We start from the raw sequence: 22,047 nt of genomic DNA, 5'->3' as shown, positions 1-22,047 counted from the left end.
TAATGCATTGTCCGATATTGTCATTGCTTCGAGACTCGGCACCAGTATTACTGCTGGCGCCACCTATCACGTTATGGACAGTGCCACTTACCTACCGTATGTTACAATGATTGACGACTGGTTATTTTCACCTCGTATGGCTTAGGATCTGCGTGTATGATAAAACGGTGGGTCTTTAAACAATGACACTACCGATTCCTTCCATATCATTAACGAATAACATGGACTCGCTACTAACACGACTAACTGTTCTATATCCTTTTACCCTAACCTATCGGTAGTGTCACATTGTTCGTTATCAATACGGGCGAATTATGTTTATTTTGACCTATTTGCGAGTTAGCTCATTTATTGTTATCTGCACTAAATGCATCGAAAGGAATGGATTGATAATAATAAACTACCGGTTGAACCCGGACAAGGGAACTGCTCGCAACACCTGCCTTTATCGGAGTCAATGTGATTATTCTTTCTCCTGCGGAGATAAGAGGATAATACATTTTGTTTGTCAACTTGAAAACAAGGTCACCTAAACGTATGAACAGATGAGTATCCTTATAAGAGTTACAATGTCTGGATGCATCTTGTGCCCGAGTCATCGATTTGATTTTAAGCCTGAAACAGACTCTTTCCGCAGTCAGGAAATCGCATGCGAGAGCCTATTCAAATACATGGAAGCACGCTCGCATCAATCGCACGCACCTCCCGCAAGCGATTGATGCGAGAAGAATTACAATGTATTTGAATAGGCTCTCGCATGCGATTTCCTGAACGCGGAAAGAGTCTGTTTCAGCCTTTACATCAGTCAGGGTGATTGGACAGTGGACACCCCACCACTAATTTCGTCTCCCTTACTCCCGTGGCTCGCGTGCCGTGCTGACCGTGCACGAGCGCCCGGATAGGGGTCGGCGGTGTCGGTATTGTAGCCGCTCCGTAGCCGCTGGATGGGGTGTTATCGTGCCTGTAGTGGCACTGGACATACACGGAACGTGACCGTAACAAGCCGGCTGGCAGCCAAACCACTCCCTGGGGCATTCCCCAGACATGCCCTCTCCCCCCTCAGACTGCCTGTTCTTACCGGGTCACAGTGCAAGTGATGTGGCGCAATGTACCGCCCCTAATGTAGCGGGTTACATTGCGCTGGGATCCAAAACTATCGGACAAAAATGAATAACAATGAGACTGAAGCGCTGGGTATCTGCATTTATAAACAATTTGCTTACGGAGAGCGTGGATATTTTGCTAGATAATTTACATTATGCCAGATTAAGATGACTCAGATTTTCGTTGCATTCGTCGCCTCATATTGCTTCGATGGATAGATTCTCCCGAGACTTTCATCGCGTCACAAGCTTTCAGTAGCACAAACTCGCTAACTAGATTTATCAGTTTCGTCAGACAGTTCATCTAGGAAACTTCGCCTTCGACAGGCGACTTTCATACATTTACACCAGAGAGTAGCTAGCTTCTAAAACAATGTTCAGAGGCGCCCGCTAATATACGTTTCGAGCCTGCAGTTCCGGTCACTCTCCGCTCAAGCTTCCTCGCTGTTCCGCCTGTTCTAATGTCTGAGCACAGTCTCTATACTTTCAACCGTTTCACCTATAGGTGACCGTCTCCCGCCAATTCCCGGCGCTCCCGCTCCGATATTGTCTCGGCCCGGACAAACGGTGCTGTCCGCGCGGGCCGGCCTTCTGATCGAGACCATTAATTCCGATCAATCGCGCCGCGCCAGCTCAGCCCGGCAACGGGGCCGAGCTGTGACCGGGCACTGCAGCGACCCGGCCCGACCTGGTATATAGCTGCAACCACGCCGCCCGACCTGGCACCTGCGACCCGGCCCGACCTGGGAGCTACAGCCACGGGCTGCTAACGGCTCACCGGACCGAGCAAGTGGCTCGTTTAACCGGCGCCGGTAGTCGTCCGGGGACAGCAGGAGCTATCTGCTCGGCTGGGGTGGCCGGGCTGAGCCCAGCACCTCCCGGCCGGCCGTCGGCGCTCCTATCGCCCGGACAGTATAAATGGGAACGGCCGGCCGGACGACTGCCGAGATCAGCCGGACGACGGGCGGGCGACGGACGCGTGATCAACGGCGGCGACAGCGACGGAATGAAAGATACAGAGTCAGGAGCAATCAGACAGGGAGAATCCCAGTGGTTAGTGGATAACGTTACAGCATTGCATTGACCGTCCAAACAAGGGCTCAGATGTGCCGTCTCAACAATCGGAAGTCATCGAGTCTCCCCGCTGAACCCGGCCATAGAGCCATGCAGCCGTCTCACAGATCGTAGGCCGTGTGTGGGCGCCAAGCGCCAAGCCGCTTGGCACGCTCCACAGAGCCGCAGCGGGAATTGTCTGAATGAAACTGGCGCCATTCCGCCACTGCAGAACGACTTCAGCAGTTCAGCCAGTCAGCCGGCGCACGCGATTTGACTTATCTGACGATTAGGTTAACGGGCGGCCGGCCATGTGCCGACTGTGTGACCCTGCCGGCCGGCGCCGGCCTGCAGGTCAGAAGAGGTCCATGCGCCGGGGCAGCTGCGGATAATTTTAGGCCGGGCGTTTAGTTAGTCGGAGCCTGCGGTCGGTCGGTCTCGGTACAGCCGGGTCAGGGTCGGGGGGATGGGACGGGGGGCGGGACGCCATCGGTCGCCGTCGCTGACGACACAGCCTGTCGGGCGACACAGACGAATGGCCCCGGGCAGCGTCCGGGTCGGGCCGGCAGAGGGACGGAGCTGCCACCAGTCCAGAGGAAGCTACCGGCACCGGCTGGAGTCGGCAGAGAGACGGAGCTGCCACTGGCTGCTGGCCAGCGGCACCAGTTCAGAGGCGGCACCGGTACCGGCACTGTCCTGGTCAGACGGAGCTGTCAGTGCGCCCACTGCCGACCGGCGCGGCGGCACCAGTTCAGAGGCGGCGCCGGCGGCACCGCGGCCCACTGACGCCCCGACCGGAACTCGACACAGCAGCGCCCACGGTCCGCCTTTGTTGTCTAAAACATCGCTTCCGGGCAGCGCTCATGGCGCGCCGCTGGTCACACCGACGAGCTCGTATAGTTCGGTTCAAGGCCGTGACTGGCAGATTTGTGAGGGAAGGCTGAAATATGCCAATGTCTGTGGGACCACCTTATAAATCTGAGAACGTCCAAGTGGGTCCTTAAGATTTTCGTCCTGCACTTATCTTTCTAAGTTCTGACCATTTTATTTCATTGCAAAATAGTCATTTCCATGAGATAAAGTTAACGATACTTTTCAATGTCACTCCTATTTCAGTTTACGAGCCAATCCGACAACCGACTTGGATTATTCTAGTCGGACTATAAAAATCCTCTCCCCTCCATCGCGAAGGGTTCTGACCAGTATCGACCGGGGCAGCTCTCTGACCTTTCCCGTGTCCGGCGGTCGACCGATCCGGCCCATATCTGTGTCTGCCATTGACGGCCCCAAGCCTCGACAGGCCTCTCGTGGCCGCGGCCGGCAGTAAAAGCCAGCCTCTATCTGCCCAACTGCCCGGGTGAAGCACCATTCCATGGACAGAAGGGGAGCGCAGGGAACGCTCTGCGGCCTCCTCTCTGCTACTGCTGACCCCGGACCGAGTCGAACCGGTCCAAACGGCCGTGGCAGATCCCAGCCGGGCCGTTCTGCGCCCCGTGCACCGCTCGGTGTAGCACTCTGACTGTGTTAGCGAGTGTTACCCCCTGCTCTGACCGTCCACCGCGCCCCAGCCCGCCGCGCCGGGTGCCTCCGCTCTGAGAACTGACCAACCAGCACGCGCCGCCGGCCGTGCAGACCATGCACCGGATGGCCGCGTGGGACGGTACGGCCGAGCCGTGCCGTTATGATACGGCCGACCGGCGTGCTGTGTGCCGGCTAACCGCGTGGGGCAGCTGTCGACAGGGCACCGGTAGGGGGAGAGGGGGGTGGCATCTCGCCAAGGTGTCGCCGCCGCCGCTGTCGCCAGCTGCCGATGCTAAGTCACACACAGAGGTCACCATTTGACCTGATGCCGGCTCGGCGCGTCTCAGGCCGCCGCTGAAATACGGGGACACGGGCAGCTGGCCGGTAAAACACACTCAGCTACTCTACCAGCGTCGATTAAACGTTACATCACAGATGGGTTTGGATTATGTGGGCTGACTGACGCGCACGAGCGATTCATTGTTGATAGAGCTTAAGTCTGTGTACATTAGGACAACAGACCGAACAAATGTCGAACTAGACAGTGTGTGACTTTCAGAGACTGCCGTTTAATCTAATGGAATCAGATTGAGAAACATCGCCTCCTGTAACGGTGCCGTTCCAACGGTCAGCCACATTAGACATAACTGAGCAGGCACCAAAGATACGGGTAGATTAACTATTATGAACGGTTGCAAATAAGACTAAGCGGTCATATATTATCTGCTGCAAGTAATTCACTGCACAATTGCTGTCATCCTGATGTATAATAGCATGCGAATAACAACATTGAATGATGATATCAGCGTCCTTGGCTACCGTTTACTAAAAATTAAAGCAGAAGAGAACGACACAGAACTTTGGGCAAAAGGTCGCAAGCCTACACTCACTTTTAGCATGTTTTGTATCATTGCATTCAGCCTCAGATCTTTTTACATCCAAATCCAGTAGGTATATCTGTCCTGAGGTAATATCAATGAGCCATCAGCCAACAATAAATGCAGCCTTTCGATATGGCGAACAACCATTTAGGGTCCTTCCAAGGGCACCGCCAAGTAACGGTCGCCCTATGCTGAATCACGTACTGTACAGATGTTATTACGAGCCTTGCAAACTGCTGTTGACCAGTCCTGACAAATTAGCTTTGATCAGCCATGATCAGCAGATTGCCGAGCAAAGCAACGAACAAGAGAGCTAGAGGTAGGACAGAGATTGAGAAATAAATACCTAGCAGTGTGTAAAAAGGAGCCAACCGAAGGGAGGGTAAGAGAAAGAGGGAAGGAGAGAGAGAGAGAGAGAGAGAGGGAGAGAGAGAGGGGAGGCGGAGAGGAAGAAGGGAGATGGAGAAAGACGGTGAGGGACACATATGATAAGACGTTTTATTTCTTATTGATCAGCAGGCAAGCGGGCATCATCTGTTCCATTTCGGCTGGAGCATCCCGCCTGCATGCTTGTCATCCTTCATGGTACAAGAAAACGTTCCTGACAAAATATTCTACTTACTCGAGATCAACTATCCAATATGTTCGTTTCCATCGCTCGCTGTGTAATTGTGGTGTCTTACAACCGAACGCAGCCATCCGTTGATGTCACACTGACAAAACGGGACTGGTAGCCGACGATAACTCCGCCTATCCAGGATCCTCCGTCGTCTGTCTATGCGGTGGTCATCCTGTACGACACCGTCAATCGACATGTCTCTATTGCACAACAGCTCGCTGGAGCAGCGCCGCGGTCGGCCCGAGTGTCATCATCAGCAAGTCAAACGGCGCCCGTCCTGCGGCGCAGCCTCTCCAGATCCTCCCCGCGCCGTGCACGCCCGCGCCGGTCCCATTTCGCCGCACTGCGCCACAGATGCAGCCACTCTGTTCCGGTGGGGATGGTAATGGAGGCGGTGGCGGGGCTGTCGACGGCGACGGAGCAGGGCCGACGGCCGTCCATTTCGCGTCAGCGACTATGGTTGCCGGTCGTCACCGCTCAGCCACGACCGAGAACGGAAGAGACGGCTTTCGGACCGGTCACCGTCACAGGAGGGCCTGCCATGCCCAGTCAGTTCAACACTCAGTCCCACAGTTAGTCTCTCGTCTGCAGTGGTCGATAAGCAGCTACTGTGAGACGCTGTGACATGCAGGAGACTGTGAGACAAGCAGGAGACTGTGAGCTGTGGAGACTTCAAAATTATCCAAGTGCACGCCCCAGCGCAGAGACACCTACGCCGGCAGAGGCGGTGGAGGAGGTGGAGGGTTCGACATCCAACGGTGCACCACCGATTCTAGAAAGCCTGCATCGGTCTGTTCCGTGCACCGCTCAGCAGGGAGCCTGTCGGTCTGTCGACTAGGAGACCCGTCACAGATGACTGTCAGGGTCACGAGTGGCAGGTTATCTCTCTTCGACTCCGAGTTTCGACCGTTTGGCAGGACTGGAGGATATATCAAAGAGGTGGAGAGGGGACGGCGGTGTTTGTCCCTCTCTTGTTTTTTTTTTCTATTCTATGTACAGATATTCTTATTAATTCCTAGTCCACACAAGCTACAAACGACCTGCAACTACTCAACGTTTCATGAATGGAAAGTAGCACGTAAAACTAAACTGCGGTGGTTATTCCACTCTTTATGGACAAGCAACGATTCCTGCTCGTTCTTTATGTAAGCCCTTTGCCACTGGAAGGCGTCTATTACGTACACTAAACACCATTCAAGCCTGTCATTGGTAACGTGGAAATTCCTGTACCGTTGTTCGCAGCCCACCGCCACCGACCCATCGCTCGCGATCCGTGTTTGTTCGTGGCTGTAGCGCAAACTTCGCGACGCTCGTTTCGATCGTTCCAGCATGCCTGTGCAGTGTGCTGAACCCTGTACCCTGTGCATTCAATTTACCCCTGTAGTAAACCCACCTGCACACGAGTCCGGCCGGGCGCCTTGCCCACTAGCAGGTTGTCCCGCAGCGTGGCAAACTGCGGGTCGGCCACCCGCAGGTGACCTTTGACCAGGTCAGTGACCCGCAGCGAGGTCTTGCGGCCGGCCACGTACGACACGCGGCCCGAGTTGTCGTCCCGAGACACGAACTTGGCATACACCTGGAGATGGATGGTGGCCGGAGAGGGATGTCAACAGCGCGCTCCGCGAGCCGCAGCGGCCGCGCCGGAGCAGAGGCGGGATGTCAACACGCGCATTCCTGGGCGGGTGCAGCCACAGAGGGATACAAAGAAGACGGCAAGAACAATGGTGTTCAGAGGGAAGTTACCAGTCACGCTTCACTCACAAGGGCTGCTGTTTTATCTGCGTAAATAGCTCGTAGCTGAATACCTATCAAATCAGAGAGAGGGTGTATTTCATTTCGTTTTAAAAGTACACATAGGTATTTGATTATGCTCCAAATAAAGATCAGTAGAAGCAAATGTGAAAATTACATCAATATCATCATCACTAACTTGGCAACAAGGCTCATGGGTTAGCACAATTCGTGTACGAATAACTCTCGTCAAACGTGACTTTCTTTATTTACTTTAACACTATCAGCAGTCAACCGGTGTGTGATCGGACCACCTCATTCGTTCCCAGCATGCCTTTGGAACAGCTTCAATAACAAAACCACACGTCGATATAGCATGTTTCGCTGCCCGTCTGCAGTGCATATGGCCTGTCACCGTTTGACACCGTCATCTATCATTGTTCCGAGACCCTCCGCTGTGCAAACGTAAACATACACCGCGGCCGGCAGCGATAAAACGGGTCGGCAGCCACCCAGGGCGGTGCTAACTCGCGCCCGACGCCCGTATCGGTCATCATTATGTCAGTGTTCGATTCTCATCAGTTTCAGGACCTGTATCTGTCGGTCGGGTCTGTCTGGAGACGGCGGCAAATGAGCGCAGCAGCCGCCGGCGGCTGTGGCGGCGCTGGCGCGACTAATACAATCAGAGGTGTTACACGACCTGAGGCGACTGCTCAGACGGTGAGCCGACCGCCACCAGACCGGCTCCGCCCGGCGGCGAGCGGCCGAGAGACAGACTGTCCGCGACCAGACAGCGCCGCCGTCCAACGGAACAAACAACAAAACGAAATCAACTAAAACCCTTTCCGGCCTCTCCTCTAGTTTGCTTTACGAGGGAGCCATTGTCACAGTCGCTGAAAAGTTTTCAACAACCTTATCCTTATTATTTCAATCATTTCTACAGTTTCGTTAAAATAAGATTGCCTCTTCACACTGAATAAAGAAGAGCCCCGCTAGTTTTTCTCGTTTTTCGTCGACGCGTGCCCGAGGACGTGTCTGCGGGCTGTGTTTCTCTCACCTCGAGCGGCGTCTGCTGGTAGCGCAGCTGGCACGTCGTCTTCTCGCTGGGGTAGGCCGCCGTCGGCGTGAAGAGCCTGCCGACGCCGGTCCCGGGTCATTACTGACGTCACCATAGCCGGGTGGCGGTACTGTCGTCAGCGGTACCGGCCGCGGCAGAGGGGAGGGGGTGATCGGAGCGCGGTGGCTGCCGTGTCCGCGGTCATTAACGAGGTGTTAATGGAGTGGAGACGTCGACAGGATAGGACGACAAGATGGGACCGAATTAGTATGGGATGACACTGGGACAGTGTGGGACGGGACAGGGACAAGGCGGGAGGGAAGGAATTGGGACAGTGTGGGACGGAACGGGTCACGGGACGAGACGGGACGGGACGGGACGGGACGGGACGGCGCCGACCTCACCCACTGGACGTCGACGACGAATTGCTTACACGTCACGGACTGTTGAACAGGAGCGGCGTCGAATGATTGGTTGCAGGAACTGAACTGGATAAATGGGGTGACGAAATGCTGATTGATGATCGCAAACTCAGTCTAGTAACAGCCGATCGATCGGCGAGCATAGAAACGTGAAGTAATAACAAAGTATGGTAGGCACTGGATGACATATTTACAATATAGAAGGCGGAGATGTCAAAATGAAAATAATTGTAGTTAGGTCCTAGCATTGAACGGCCCAGTGAATCGGACCGAATCATCAGAACGATGACGTCGGCAGGATAAACACAGCCGGCGCTGTTTTGAATCATGAATGCGTATGTTTCATCCTGCTTTTTTCTTTTGTCTCAGCATAGGTATTACCCAACAACGCATAGTTTTATGAAATCGAGTTTCTTGTTTGTTTGTTTTTTCTTTCAAATACTGCGAATTTGTTCAAGAAAATGTTGCCATTTCATTTCATCACATTTTTTATTAACTCAATCTGGTTCCACTCAGTCCTGGCTCTAGCCCCGCCACCCGTTCGCCGTCCAAAGCCTATCCGGACCTGAGTCAGGCTGTTTTTTCTCTCCCTCGGATATGCCGGGGTGGCGGCCCGCGCCGCTGCTTATGTCCAGAGTGGCCATTGGGATTCCGGCGAGCGGCGGCGCCGGCCCGCCTGCCGCGGCCAGGAATGGCAAACGGCGCCTGGGTGCGTCACGGGGTGACACAGTACGTCACAGGACCGACAGGGTGACACAGAACGTCACAGGGCCACAGGGTGGGTGACACAGTACGTTAAAGGACCGACAGGGTGACACAGAACGTCACAGGGCCACAGGGTGGGTGACACAGAACGTCACAGGACCGACAGGGTGACACAGAACGTCACAGGACCGACGGGGTGACACAGAACGTCACAGGACCGACAGGGTGACACAGAACGTCACAGGGCCACAGGGTGGGTGACACAGTACGTTAAAGGACCGACAGGGTGACACAGAACGTCACAGGGCCACAGGGTGGGTGACACAGAACGTCACAGGACCGACAGGGTGACACAGAACGTCACAGGACCGACGGGGTGACACAGAACGTCACAGGACCGACGGGGTGACACAGAACGTTACAGGACCGACAGGGTGACACAGAACTTCACAGGACCGACGGGGTGACACAGAACGTCACAGGACCGACGGGGTGGGTGACACAGTACGTTACAGGACGGACGGGGTGACACAGAACGTCACAGGACCGACAGGGTGACACAGAACGTCATAGGGCCACAGGGTGGGTGACACAGAACGTCACAGGACCGACAGGGTGACACAGAACGTCACAGGACCGACAGGGTGACACAGTACGTCACAGGGCCACAGGAAGTGACATGCAGTTCACCACAAGGTTGGTGAAAGACACGGCTCGTCACAGAATAGAGGATGAGCTGTCCCTGTGATCCATCGTAATTTAGGAAGAACGTGGTCTTAGGGGCAAGACATCATTCCTAACAGATAGACTGCTTCCTGAAGATCATCCCGTTCCGCATTGCTCACCTGCTGAGATCGTTGGGGTGTTTGCCGGCAGCCGGGGTGCGCACCTTCCACCCTCGGATCTCGCTCAGCTTTGGATCCGGGATCTCAATATCCAGCGGCTCCTCAGGAACCCAGACTCTGAAACTGAGGCGGGCCCAAGACCGGAGCGTCAGCGGCGCAGACAGCCAATCTCCGACATCTATTCATCAGCCGACGGAGCTCCGAAATCGCCGGGATTTCAGCGGGGACGCCGCCTGAAACGTCCTCTTATGCAGGCGGGGAATTGGCTCTGTGAGATCTAGAACGGCCTCCTGTGCCCGGTAGGTGGTCCGGGAGGCGACGGGAGAGCATCCCAGCCGCATTCGTGCTGAATTGAACAGCTAAATGGGATCAGCGCATATGCATTGTGCATAGAAGTTTTTTCCCAAAAGGATAGCTATCCGAGCGTTTTTTTTTCCTTAGTGCCTTAGTCGAGTGGGCTGGCTTAGAGTTGGCTATGCTCGTCACGATCTGTCGGCGATTGACAAAGTAACTCAATGGCGACAGGCTCACGAACGGAGAGCTGCCGGGGGAATATCGAACCTCCTTTCCGGTGACCTTTTCTCAGGCGACCTCCAATAAGGCCGCGGAGAGGCGCAGCTGCTATAGGCGGCTCCCGGTACTTTATACCGAGCGAAGCCGCGTCTCGGCAGCTCGGTTAGTTTATAGGGACGTGTTCATCCCCAGCGGATCTATCGGTCGACAGATAGATGCCGGCCGTGAATCATCGGCGCCAATCTGGCCACCATATGTAGTTTGACATCGATAGACATGGACAAGATCAGATCAGATCGACACCGTTACAGCTGAACGCGATCAATGCGACATCGAAAGAGCTGAGCGCGATCTATTTGACACCGATAGAGCTGAGCAACAAACATGGCCACAGAAAGTATATACAAATGAAAGGTTTTATTCTAATAACCTACCGAGCGCCCCATTCCATCACACTTCGTTCCATCTGTCTCTTTCCCCACCTGGCGGAGCCAAAGTGGGTACCAGTTGGTGGCGTTCTGGTTCCCCTGTCCATTTCCTCACCTGGCGGAGCCGTGGTAGGTGCCGTAGTCGACGATCACGGTCGCGTTCTGACTACCCCGGGCCTCCGAGCCGTCCAGGTAGACCGACGTGCACGAGGAGGACACCTGTAGGAGCGAGGTAAGGTCAGCAGGAGGAAATGCGGTCAGCAGAAGGACATGGCGACACTGGACGGGGCACACTCAGTAAACGCTAGTAGTCAGACAGTGAGTATACACACGCGGACTCCGGCAAAAGCATCGCTCCTTGATTGTGCCGGCGGGACCGAATGGTCGCCAGAGTCTGCAGATAAACGCTCCCATGGAGAGGCGGGAGAAGTAGCACCGGCAATCTCGGTGTAATATAGCCGGACTCCGTGGGGTTCCATCCGAGGAAAGTGCATCATTGCCACTAGAGTTGCTTTCGCGGAAAAGGTTTCCATAAGAGGTAATTTGTCTGCGTTGTTCTCTGACAGTGTGTCCATTGTCTGCTTCATCACGTCCATAGGATGACAATCGCTCAGAAAAGCGGTTAAACAAGCAATGTTATTAGCAACAAATCAAGTAAAAGTACGAATTATTTCTCCCTCATAGCATCACTATAAAGGGTCGCACATTATACCGATTGGTCATTAAAAAATGAAATATCCCTTTATGAGTTTTGTCATAGCGTGCTCCATCGGTAGTGCTGTGCACAATTGTTTGAATAGCTGGAGTGTTTGTTTGCCAAATGTTTCGTGTTGGGCAGGGAAAATATCGTTCCACTTTAGTAATATCATGGATGAGATAACACTATCTCATTAGTATCTCATCCATGTTAATATCAAGTTGAAATGTCAAACTCAATATAACGGCATGCACACCGGCGCCCGTATCACAAGGTGCGAGACCGCGTCACTCCCACCCTGGTCGCTCGCCACCTTTCTCAATGCTTGTCATCGACCACACGTGGCGCCGAGACCCGCGGTGTGCCGTCGCTCATTTCCTGTCGCTGCCACCCCGGTCAGGCCGGGTGGCACCCCTCCCCCTTCCCCCCGCGCCGGTGGCTAAAAATGCCCCCGGCGCTGGGCCTGGGGACAGGCGGCGGCGCCTCAGCTGCATGAATAATGCGCCCAGCGCCGGGTCATTAGTGAGGCAAAGACGTCCATCGACCGGGCGCGCGCCGCCTGCACCACTGCCGTGCCGGCCGTACACGCCGCCGCGCCCGTCAACAGGCACGCACTCACAGCGAGCGACCCACGCAGGCCAGCCGGCGCGGCGGCGCGGCGGGTCAGTGGGAGGGCGGCGGTGCCGTGGAGCTCCCGGGAGCCCCTCCGGTCTCCGGATGCCGTCTCCCCTCCAGAGGAGGAATGACGTTAGCGGCGCGGCCGAGCGGGCGCGCCGGGAAGGGCGGCGGCCAACCCCGTGGGAGGCCGGAAGGAAGCCCGCCAAACCCATTCGTCATCAATCACACTGCCGCTGACGCCTGAGGCGGCACCCGTGGCATGTAGTACAACCGCCACAGCCGCAGCATGTCACAACAAAATGCAACAGGCGACACACCGCGACAGACCCGGTCAGCGGCACAAACCGAGACCATCAGTCTGGTGGGTGCTCCCGGGTGGGCGGCATCGCGTGGCCGACGTCCATTCGGGCTGCGCTGCCGTCCACACTCGGCGGTTGTTTATCCACCCGGTGGACACGCGTCGGCCGGCGGTGACGTGTGGAGAGCGCCGTGAGGTCCGACAAGGGCTCGCGCCACCCCCAGGGAGCAGGTGTCGCCTCCAATAACGCTGGGAGGGACGGCCGCGGCGGTCGGCGGCGGTCCGCACCCCGCCGCCTTCAATCAGCGTCCCGCAGACGATACCCACAGGAGGCAGGCGCAGCTCCGTGCACAAGGCCAGAGATTAGAGGTGTCTTGCTTACAAGACAGGGTTGATCCAGTTGAAAACAAATGCAGTGAAGGGATTAATTATTAATTTGTTTACAGTAACAAAAGAAACCGGCACAGAGAAAAAGGACCAATCAAGGCAGGCACCTATTGACTTTAAAAATGTTACATTGGTGAGTAATGATCATGTAGGTAGTGCTCAGAGAAGAGCGTCATGAACTAGTAGAACAGTAGAACATCTCGTCGCGATAAGTATTACTGGGCAAATAAAAAGATCATAGATTCAGGCCGACAATCATCAAATAGTTTCTTGCAAAAAAATGCAGAGAAACAAGCAAACCCATTCTTCTTTCCAGCGCTTTTAGCCTAAGTTGTGTAATGTGTAGGCATAGCCGTGCGTTATTTTCAACACGGGCTTTTGCTCGCTGTGAAACGGGCTCTTCTCGGCTGGCCGGCGGTCAGTGGGCACGCTGTTAGAATTCTGCCGCCGCTCGCTGGGTCCGGGCCGGCCGCGCATTGCCGGATCATTATCGGGGGCCAGACTGAGCCCGCGCGCCCAGAGGTCGCGTGGGCAGAACGCTTATGGAGCGAACGTGACCCACGGAGAACAGAGGAACTGAACGGGGGCAGGCAGCGGTCACGTGGGAACTGGCCCGCAGCGGACTGAGCAACGACGCGAGAAATACCGCGGCAGCCACTCATCACAGCGTGCTTTGGTTGCCACATGTCGGTTTAAAACCGCTATTCGGTGCTTAGCAAAAGCTGATTAAAGCAAAGAAAATGACGGACCGTTTGTTTAAGCTATATTGTGGTCGGTAAGCTGCTTGGTCTTCATTTCGTTTTAAGCCTTTCGCAGACAAATCCGTAACGTCTTGAAAACCGCCTTGCATGCCACAGTTGTGGAAAAGAACAAATTAGTTCCTGTTTGTTTGCGTGGAAATACATTTACGTAGGCAGGGTAGCGACCTGGCTCTCAGACACGTAGAAGACAATTAGAAACTTACGAGTTCTACTCATACGACACGCACGTCGCACAGTAGTTGGATACACAGTTCACCAATAAAAGCAGCGGAGTACCGTGAATGCTTGTGGTTAGGTATCTAAAGAATCAAGAGTGTAGATTTCTGATTATGTTAAAGAGTAGGCTATTTCTGTGAGAAATACGAGTATGTATTGCCGCTGACCAACCACAATCATCATCAAAGAGCAGAAGACGGCGTCGGCAGATCCGGCTTAGAAGGCAAGCAACTTGGACTTGGCCGTAGTAAGATTGATATGTTGCACCTATTGTGAATACTCGGTTTGAACATCCCAGTCCAGGTCTACAGATAAAAGATGTGACCATTGAAATAAGCACGTCATCTGATCGCTATTGCTAGGATCGAATCGGAAACATCCATCACCTCAAATCCATCCATCTGATATCATTAGCTAATCCATGAAAGAGATAAATGAAGGTGACAGAGAGCCAGCAATGACAGCCTATCCACTGCAAATTATTTGCAAGATAAGTCCGTCTCGTAGAACACCCCACGGCATAGCCGAGGCTGAGCCGACGTTCCATTGTGGGGACTTTGGGCTGAGCTCCATCCATCAGTACGAATTACGCTGCGCGCTGCGACCGTCGGGCCGCGGCGGCGGGCGGGGACGGTCCCAGACCATTCCGCGGGCTGGTGAAGATTTACTACAGCGCCGCCGAGAGAGGAAATAAGCCGCCGCTCGCCAGTGAACACACAACTCTGCCGTGTTACTGCACACCGCGCCTCCGTTATATCTTCGCGGAGAGAGAGAGAGAGAGAGAGAGAGAGAGAGAGAGAGAGAGAGAGAGAGAGAGAGAGAGAGAGAGAGAGAGAGAGGAGAGACAGAAAGAGAGGAGAGAAAGAAAATAAGAAAGAAAGAAAGATATAAGAAAGAAAGAAAGAAAGAAAGAAAGAAAGAAAATATGCGAAATTGTATGCAAATAAAAAGTAAAGAATGATAGGTACAATAAAGATATGTTAGAACTGTATTTTTACTTAGAAACAAAAGGGGACGTGGGCAGAATAAATAACAAATGTTAAACATTTTAAAATGAAATTAGTAGGCATGCCACCTGATACAAACTCTGATCAACAAATCGTACTTTTTGCTTATCGCTCATTTTATCGATGATGTACCTATGTATTTCCTTAAAGCGGTGATCGCGTGGTTCCTTTCTTGCATTATTATTCTGCGCGAGGGACCACATTACAAACTGTGTCGATACAACTGATCCAACCTGATCGTACCGTTTCAAATATCGCCTATTCGTATTCCAGTTGTATTTCCAATTGGCATACCGGTATCTCAGTCGCCAGAAGCCAGACGGTGGATAGGAAGGTGGAACCGATTCGAACTACATATGGCTAGGTTTGCATTTTGCAAGTTAACGGGCAAGTTAACGCTTTGCAAGCTCATGGGCAAAATGCCTGCAGCAGCAGCATGCATTAGAGTGTCGGCTACGTCCCACCTCCGCAGTCCGCAGTTTCCCTTCCAAGCCATCCCCGGAGAGACGGCTTCACCCCACTGGCACCCACCTTGAGGACGCTCTCGTCGGTCGACTTGCAGGAGGACTTGAGTGTGACGTCGGCCACGTCTCCCGACTGGCTGACCATGAAGACGCGCAGCGGCTCGGTGACCTGGGCGCCCGTCAGCATGGCCGTGTTCACCAGGTCGGTCGTCTGCCGGTCAGAGAGATCAGAGGGTAGTGATCAGAGATGGGATGTCAGAGGTCAGAGGGCAGACATCAGAGATCGGGGGATATTGTAAACTCAGAGGTCAATGAACTAAGTCGAAAATCAATCATAGAGTTTTGGTAAGGAATTCGGTTAATGCCAAACCGATGCTATATGTATAGCCTGTTAATTTAGACCAAAAGAAAGTACCATGTCTTAACGCCATTTTGTCACCTTCGGTTGCGTTGAAGCTTAGCTGATATCCTAATAATACGTTTCGCATTGCTTTTTGTTTGCAAGACTCCGCATGAAGGGCTCAACGCTATACCTAAACTCTGTTGACATATTGCCTGCCTCGATGAGGAAATTTGGTATGACAGTCATTTGAAGTTATTCTTGCGTGCACAGTTCAACAATATCAGTGTAACAACGCCAGACATATAACGCACTGGTAAATGCCGAACCTATTACCGTAATTTAGGCCACAGTTTCAGGAAAAACAACGTCAATACATTGCTCGTACACGGACTCGGCAGCAAAAAAAAAATGGATTGTCGGCCAGCATTGGACACGACAGCGACAAAGCCAAAGGGACCACATAATTGTGCGATCGTCAACGAAATGCGTAATGCATGGTGACGACTGCTCTATATTAGTAATACAGTGGTCTATGACGGTGACATGAAGCGATTCACTGACCATAAATAAAACTTCAGTGACGACGATGTCATTACACGTTGGGGACGGGATTCAGCCCGCCAGGGATGTTTGCAGGCGAGAATGTCCAGCATTTCATCCGCAATTACTGTAGATTACATACTCGAAAGGGAAACCACAGGCTCTGCGAGAACGCTCAAAGGAATGCTGGTGAGGTGATAATCCCTTCTGGAATGCCCGGCTCGGGGCTCCCAATTAGAGCATGTACAGCCGAAGCCCGGCCTGACCTCAGCTCGGCCTCACTCCTTGTGTACGGCCCGACGTCCGGCAAAACACGGCAGCTCAGCAGTAAAACACGCCGGTCAAACAGAACACGGTCCTAATGCTACAAACGCCGCGCTCCACACCGGCAGCCTAACAACCGCAACGGGGCGCGGTAATGCCACATGCAAGGCCGTGCCAGATGCAGTCGTCAGCATCTACGCTTTTCCCCCAGTGCAAATTCGCATTTACTGAAAACGTTCTAAACACCGCGCCAAGACTTGCAACAAAATGGAAACAAATGACTGGTGAAATAAACAGTCAGCCTTTTGAATGAAAAATTAACAAACAGGACGAGGTCTAGTTTTGCCGCCTCACCTTGGCCATCGGCAGCACCATCTGTGTGTCGTCCTTCTGCAGGTTCAGCTGGGTGACAATCTTCCTCCGCGGGTGTCTGCGCTGGTCCCCGGCGGGGTCCCCGTCCTGCGGCCGTCCTCCGGAGAGGTACTGCAGCCTCCAGATCACCTTGCCGCCCTCCCGCAGCTCCGGGTGCTCCTCCACGCGCAGCAGCAGCGTAAACACCTCGTACGCCCTGCGGAAGGACATGATGGCAGCGTTAACACCTCGCATGCCTTACGGAGCAGCAGGATGTGTGGACATCTTGTATGCTCTAAGGCAAAGCTGCACTCTCCAGGTAAGCGTGTCGGCCGAATTATTATCAAACAAAAGTGTAAATATTTTCATCATGAGCGACGCTTTTCGTCAACAAAATACAAAACCAACAACAAAAATACACACAAAACCACACACAAATAGATCAGCGTCCCTCCCACTGTGAATTCCGTCGTTCAAAGGGCGCTCCTTCACCATATCGATCGCATCTGTCCAAACCTGTCGGTGTCTACGAAAACAGATGGCCGCCAAATAACGAACGGCCCGCGGACTGGTCAGTAATTAATGGCGACCGCTTCCGACCCGATTCGGACGTGAATTAATGACGCAGTCAATCTGGCTGCCGTTGGCGGTCGGTGAGTATCTGTCGGCGGCAGGTACGCGGCTCGGCCGGCCTCCGGGTACTGACATTCAGCTCCGCCGGCCGCAAAACATCGCCGCTCGGTTTGTATAGCCATTCACCGGGGGCAGAGCACCATACTGTGGCCTGCGCTCTGCCCGGCGGGACTTCAATCGAGTGTAAGTGGAGCATAATGGCACCGGGCGCTGTTTTTGCCCGCAGCTCAAGGAGACATACCGAGTGCAGATGATCAGATTGATGCGGGCACAGCGGCACCTTGACCTGATGTATGTACGTACGAACGATCAGATAGCGTCGCTACCTGGTAACGTGTGATTGGCACACACAGCCACACACGGCGCCAGTGCACACAGTGGGATATACATAGGAGCAGGGTATGGCTCTCCGCAGCCGCCACAGAGCGGGCTCACCCCCAGGCTTCCCTGCAGTGGATGTAACCACACCAGCTGACCTGCAGCCACCGACCTGTAGAGCAGCAGCTACTCAGCGCGACACCGACCCAGTGCAGCACCTATAGACCCAGTGCAGCACCTATAGACCCAGTGCAGCAGCTACTCAGCGCGACACCGACCCAGAGCGGGTCAGAACAAAAACGACCCGCCCGCGAGCCTGGCGTCAGGCGGCTTAGCACCGCTCGGGGGCCGCGGGGGCGATGGAGATTGAGTGATGACGCTGTCAGGCCGGCGACAGCGCGTGCTCCCGATCCCACCCACTCGCTGTTCCCGGCCCTCCCCCACGCCTACTATACAGCTGAGCCTCACTGAGCACCCCGTCAGCCGGAGAACAGGGACGGGAGCGGTTACATGAGGCCTTTTGGACAGACGGAGACGGATTACTTCATATAAAAGGAAGCGAATTTCAGTGTCCTTAAACGCGTCGTTATAATTAAAATCACATTCCTTGCTAGTTGCTATATTTGGTTAAGCTGCATGTGCATCGGTGCTGCAATCAGGGATGCGGAGCCGGAGCCGGAGTCGGAGCCGGAGCCGCCGGAGCCGGCATATTTTGCCCGGAGCCGGAGCCGGAGCCGGAGCCGTGAAACAATATAGCCCGGAGCCGGAGCCGGAGCCGGAGCCGCCAAAAAAGGGGGCGACTCCGGCTCCTTCTTATTTTTTGAAGAGGAAAAAAAATAATTGACCTAGTTCGGTTTGACAGTACAAGGCAGTAAAACATATGGTACTTACGTCATGGGCCATCAAGTGAATGAAAAAATCCGAATATCCCCAGTATCCCACAGTACGCAAACAACTTCCTGTTTGCTCTTCCCCCCCCCCCCACGTCTACTGCATCCCCAGAACATGAGGACCAGTCATCAGGTGACGGCCATTGTTTTCAAACCAGTGCAGTGGACTGCGACTCCCAGCACCGTCTCATCCCCCCCCCCCCTCACCCCCCAATGCAGCCGAGACGGGTGTCAGCTTACGATGGTTCACTGAACTCCGATTCGCGGCGACTGCGTTTCCAATGCCATCGCTTCCTAGCCCTTTGTTCTGCCAGTTCTCTCCGAGGTGCGTTTGCGCAGGGACGCGGTGAGCCGGTCATGGCAAAGAGTAACGCGTATAACCAATCCAATTTTTCTTCCACCCGTATTTAATTGATTGCGTAGGGGATGTACTGAGTCGGAGCCGGAGCCGCCGGAGCCGGAGCCGCCGGAGCCGGACCATTTTACTCGGAGCCGGAGCCGGAGCCGGAGCCGCCATAACATTTCACCCGGAGACAGAGCCGGAGCCGGAGCCGATTTTTTTCTCCGGAGCCGGAGCCGGAGCCGGAGCCGTCTGAAATTTCCACGGCTCCGCATCCCTGGCTGCAATGCATCCAGGTCTTCTCTCCTCCTCTGCGGCCACTCCTGCCGTCGTTCAGATCACTCGTAATCCGATCGCCCTCCGATGCCCGATATCAGCGCTGACCCTCCACTCGGAGGGGCGGGTACTCGGCTGAGGGCCGGCCATCCGATCGGCCACCCCCCCCCTCCCTCTCCCCTCCCTCCCTCCCTCTCCCCTTCTCCTCCAAACGGTAGCAGGCGGTGGCGGCCCGCCACACCGCCAGCACGTGCATAATCGATGGACCCTCCCCGCCCCCGCCCCCCCCCCCCCGCCGCGCACTGAATACGACCGGCCACGCGCGCGGCGCTGTTTGTGGTACTCCGGAGTGAGTGGCGCGCTGGATGGGTAGGTAGGGGTGCGGGGTGTATGGAGAGCACCTCGGGTATATCACCGACCGGGCCGCTTTCATGGAGCGCAATCGACCGGAAACGGACAGTTAATCACGGCGGCGCTCGCTGTGTTCGTGTCCTCGTGCGTCCCCACAGCGCCGAGCAGACGAGAGGGGCAGATGGCGGCTCTATTTATCACCGGAGAGCAAACACCCGCCGCCAGCCAGCCGAGTGGACACGACTCCAGCGGGCAGCGTGACAGGATCGGGGAGAGGAGGCCACCCTCAGTCCAGACCAAACAACCAGCTCCGGTGGAGGGTTATTAGTGGAATTGACGTATGCAATTTATTAGTTTGGTGCGAGTACATTTAGTACTTGCTGGCCAACGATATATTTATGATAATCGTGCGTGTGTTTGCGAATTAAATATGTCGGGAAAACTTATTCCAGGTCCTCGGTTACAATTAACAATCCGCTGATCCATATTCAGAAACGAATTATTCGACACCAGTAATATGTATATGATCGGTAGCTTTCGGGGGCTGCTGCCTCCTTCATCAGCCTGCTTTTTAAATGCATTTAAAAATGCATTTAAAAATGCATTTAAAAAGCAGGCTGATGAAGGAGGCAGCAGCCCCCGAAAGCTACCGATCATATACATATTACTGGTGTCGAATAATTCGTTTCTGAATATTTACCATGTCCCAGTACAACAATTCCATATTTAAAATAATCCGCTGATCCCTATCTGATAGCAGAACACCTTGATAACATCAATTGAAACATGAGTGTAGGAATTAGGCAGCATAAAACGCGCCGGCGACTCGGCAAGACTACAAATAGTACAGTGGAATTCGCTCATTTACCAACGAAATTGCACGCTTTGTCAGGCGGATCCACCGTGAATATTATACCCGCTTTGCACGATGAAATTGCACGCGCATCAAATCACGATCGGGTGGCCTGCGAGCGGCCGCCCCGCCCGGCTATCAGGGTCAGTGCACGGTCACTGACCGGCGCATCGCAGCCCGCCCCACTGACCATCCCCCGACCGGAACGGAGATGACGCAGAAAAAAGGAATGACTAAATATTTGAACGAGGTAAAAAAAAAAATAATTCAATACTTCGCAAAAAAAGAAAATTATCGAATCAAAGACCCTTCTTAGTTGTTAAAATTTGACAAACTAACGTGGTAGCAATTAAGGCAATAATTGTAAAGTTATTTTCACTAGTCCCTACATTGTTGGCTGTCTGCATGTAGGCATTGATATCAGTAACATCGACCTGGAGATTTGCTAAGTTTCGAAGTGTTACACCTGTATCGTCGAATGCTGTTGAATGATTTGCATGCGAGTCACGCTGTGCGCTGCTCATCCAGCCCGTCCAATGACCCCCGGAACATGGCTGATGCACACCGCCGCCCTGACGCGGTAGATTGCCCATATCCGAGCTGATCGATGGCAATGGTCAATGCGAACATCGCACCTAATCACAGCCGTGGAAGCGGCGCTCAGCACGGCTGGCGGCGCTCCACGCTCAACCATCGGTGTTGGCCAGGTCCGTGACGGTTCTACCGTTCCACACTCACCCATCGGTGTTGGCCGGGTCTGTCACACTCACCCGTATTCGATGACTCAATGACGGTTCAACACTCACCCGTCTGTATTGTATTGGATGACTCCGTGACGGTTCAACACTCACCCGTCTGTGTTGGACGGCTCGGTGACGGCCGGCAGCGGGCCCTGCCGGCCGTACGCCGTCACGGTGACAGCTCCGCGCCGTTTGCTGGAGGTGACGCTGATGTTCCAGCGTTCAGAGGCCAGCTCGGCGCCAAGTACCTGCAGGCCGTGACGCACGCGGGCCCTGCCGGCAGACAACGGAAACGGAATTAGACACACGCAGAAGACAGCAGTCATCAGACAGACGACACACGCAGACAGCTGAGAGTCAGACACATCAGACAGCGGTGTCAGACACACGAGCAGACGGCGGAGACAGTGAGACGACGGTGAGACAACGACGGCGACGTCAGAGACATGCAGACTGCGACAGGGTCAGACAGCGCGGGCTGTGACAGAGACACGAGCAGACAACGGCGACGTTAGGCACCACATTCGTCCAAGACAGCCGCGCCATCCGCCAGTCACGGCCCATGCCCTCGGAAGTAGGCGGGACGAGGGGCTCACACACACTGCAGACGCGCATACTACGGGCTGTGCGCCGCGTGGAGGAGATGAGTGCAAGGGGAAGAAGAGAGGGCGGCGCCGGTTGCAGGGCGGAACCCAGACGAGCTAAGTGGTCGGGCGGCGCAGGGGTGGCGGCTAAATGGACGGGGTGCGAAGACAAGTGGGGCTGAATAAAAGAGGATGGAAATGAGTGCATAAACAGGGGACACTCCATTAGAAAGAGAAG

The 22,047-nt window shown here is 54.3% G+C and overlaps 1 protein-coding gene across 1 annotated transcript in view; it reads right to left on the bottom strand.

Annotated features, from left to right (window-relative positions):
- Positions 1 to 22,047, bottom strand: part of LOC122374892 (transmembrane protein 132E-like) — an 80,787-nt gene that overhangs the window by 24,108 nt on the left and 34,632 nt on the right. The window contains exons 3-9 of the mRNA XM_043353951.1: positions 21,337 to 21,498; positions 16,828 to 17,041; positions 15,394 to 15,537; positions 10,994 to 11,097; positions 9,938 to 10,060; positions 7,966 to 8,041; positions 6,571 to 6,753 (exon numbers count right to left, since the gene is read on the bottom strand). Coding sequence (XP_043209886.1) covers positions 6,571 to 6,753; positions 7,966 to 8,041; positions 9,938 to 10,060; positions 10,994 to 11,097; positions 15,394 to 15,537; positions 16,828 to 17,041; positions 21,337 to 21,498 — 1,006 coding nt within the window. The remainder of the gene's footprint in view (positions 1 to 6,570; positions 6,754 to 7,965; positions 8,042 to 9,937; positions 10,061 to 10,993; positions 11,098 to 15,393; positions 15,538 to 16,827; positions 17,042 to 21,336; positions 21,499 to 22,047) is intronic.

Source organism: Amphibalanus amphitrite, unplaced genomic scaffold, assembly GCF_019059575.1.
Source record: "Amphibalanus amphitrite isolate SeventyFive unplaced genomic scaffold, NRLGWU_Aamphi_draft 001734F_arrow, whole genome shotgun sequence".
Taxonomy (NCBI): domain Eukaryota; kingdom Metazoa; phylum Arthropoda; class Thecostraca; order Balanomorpha; family Balanidae; genus Amphibalanus; species Amphibalanus amphitrite.
This window is presented reverse-complemented; position numbering and strand designations above follow the sequence as displayed.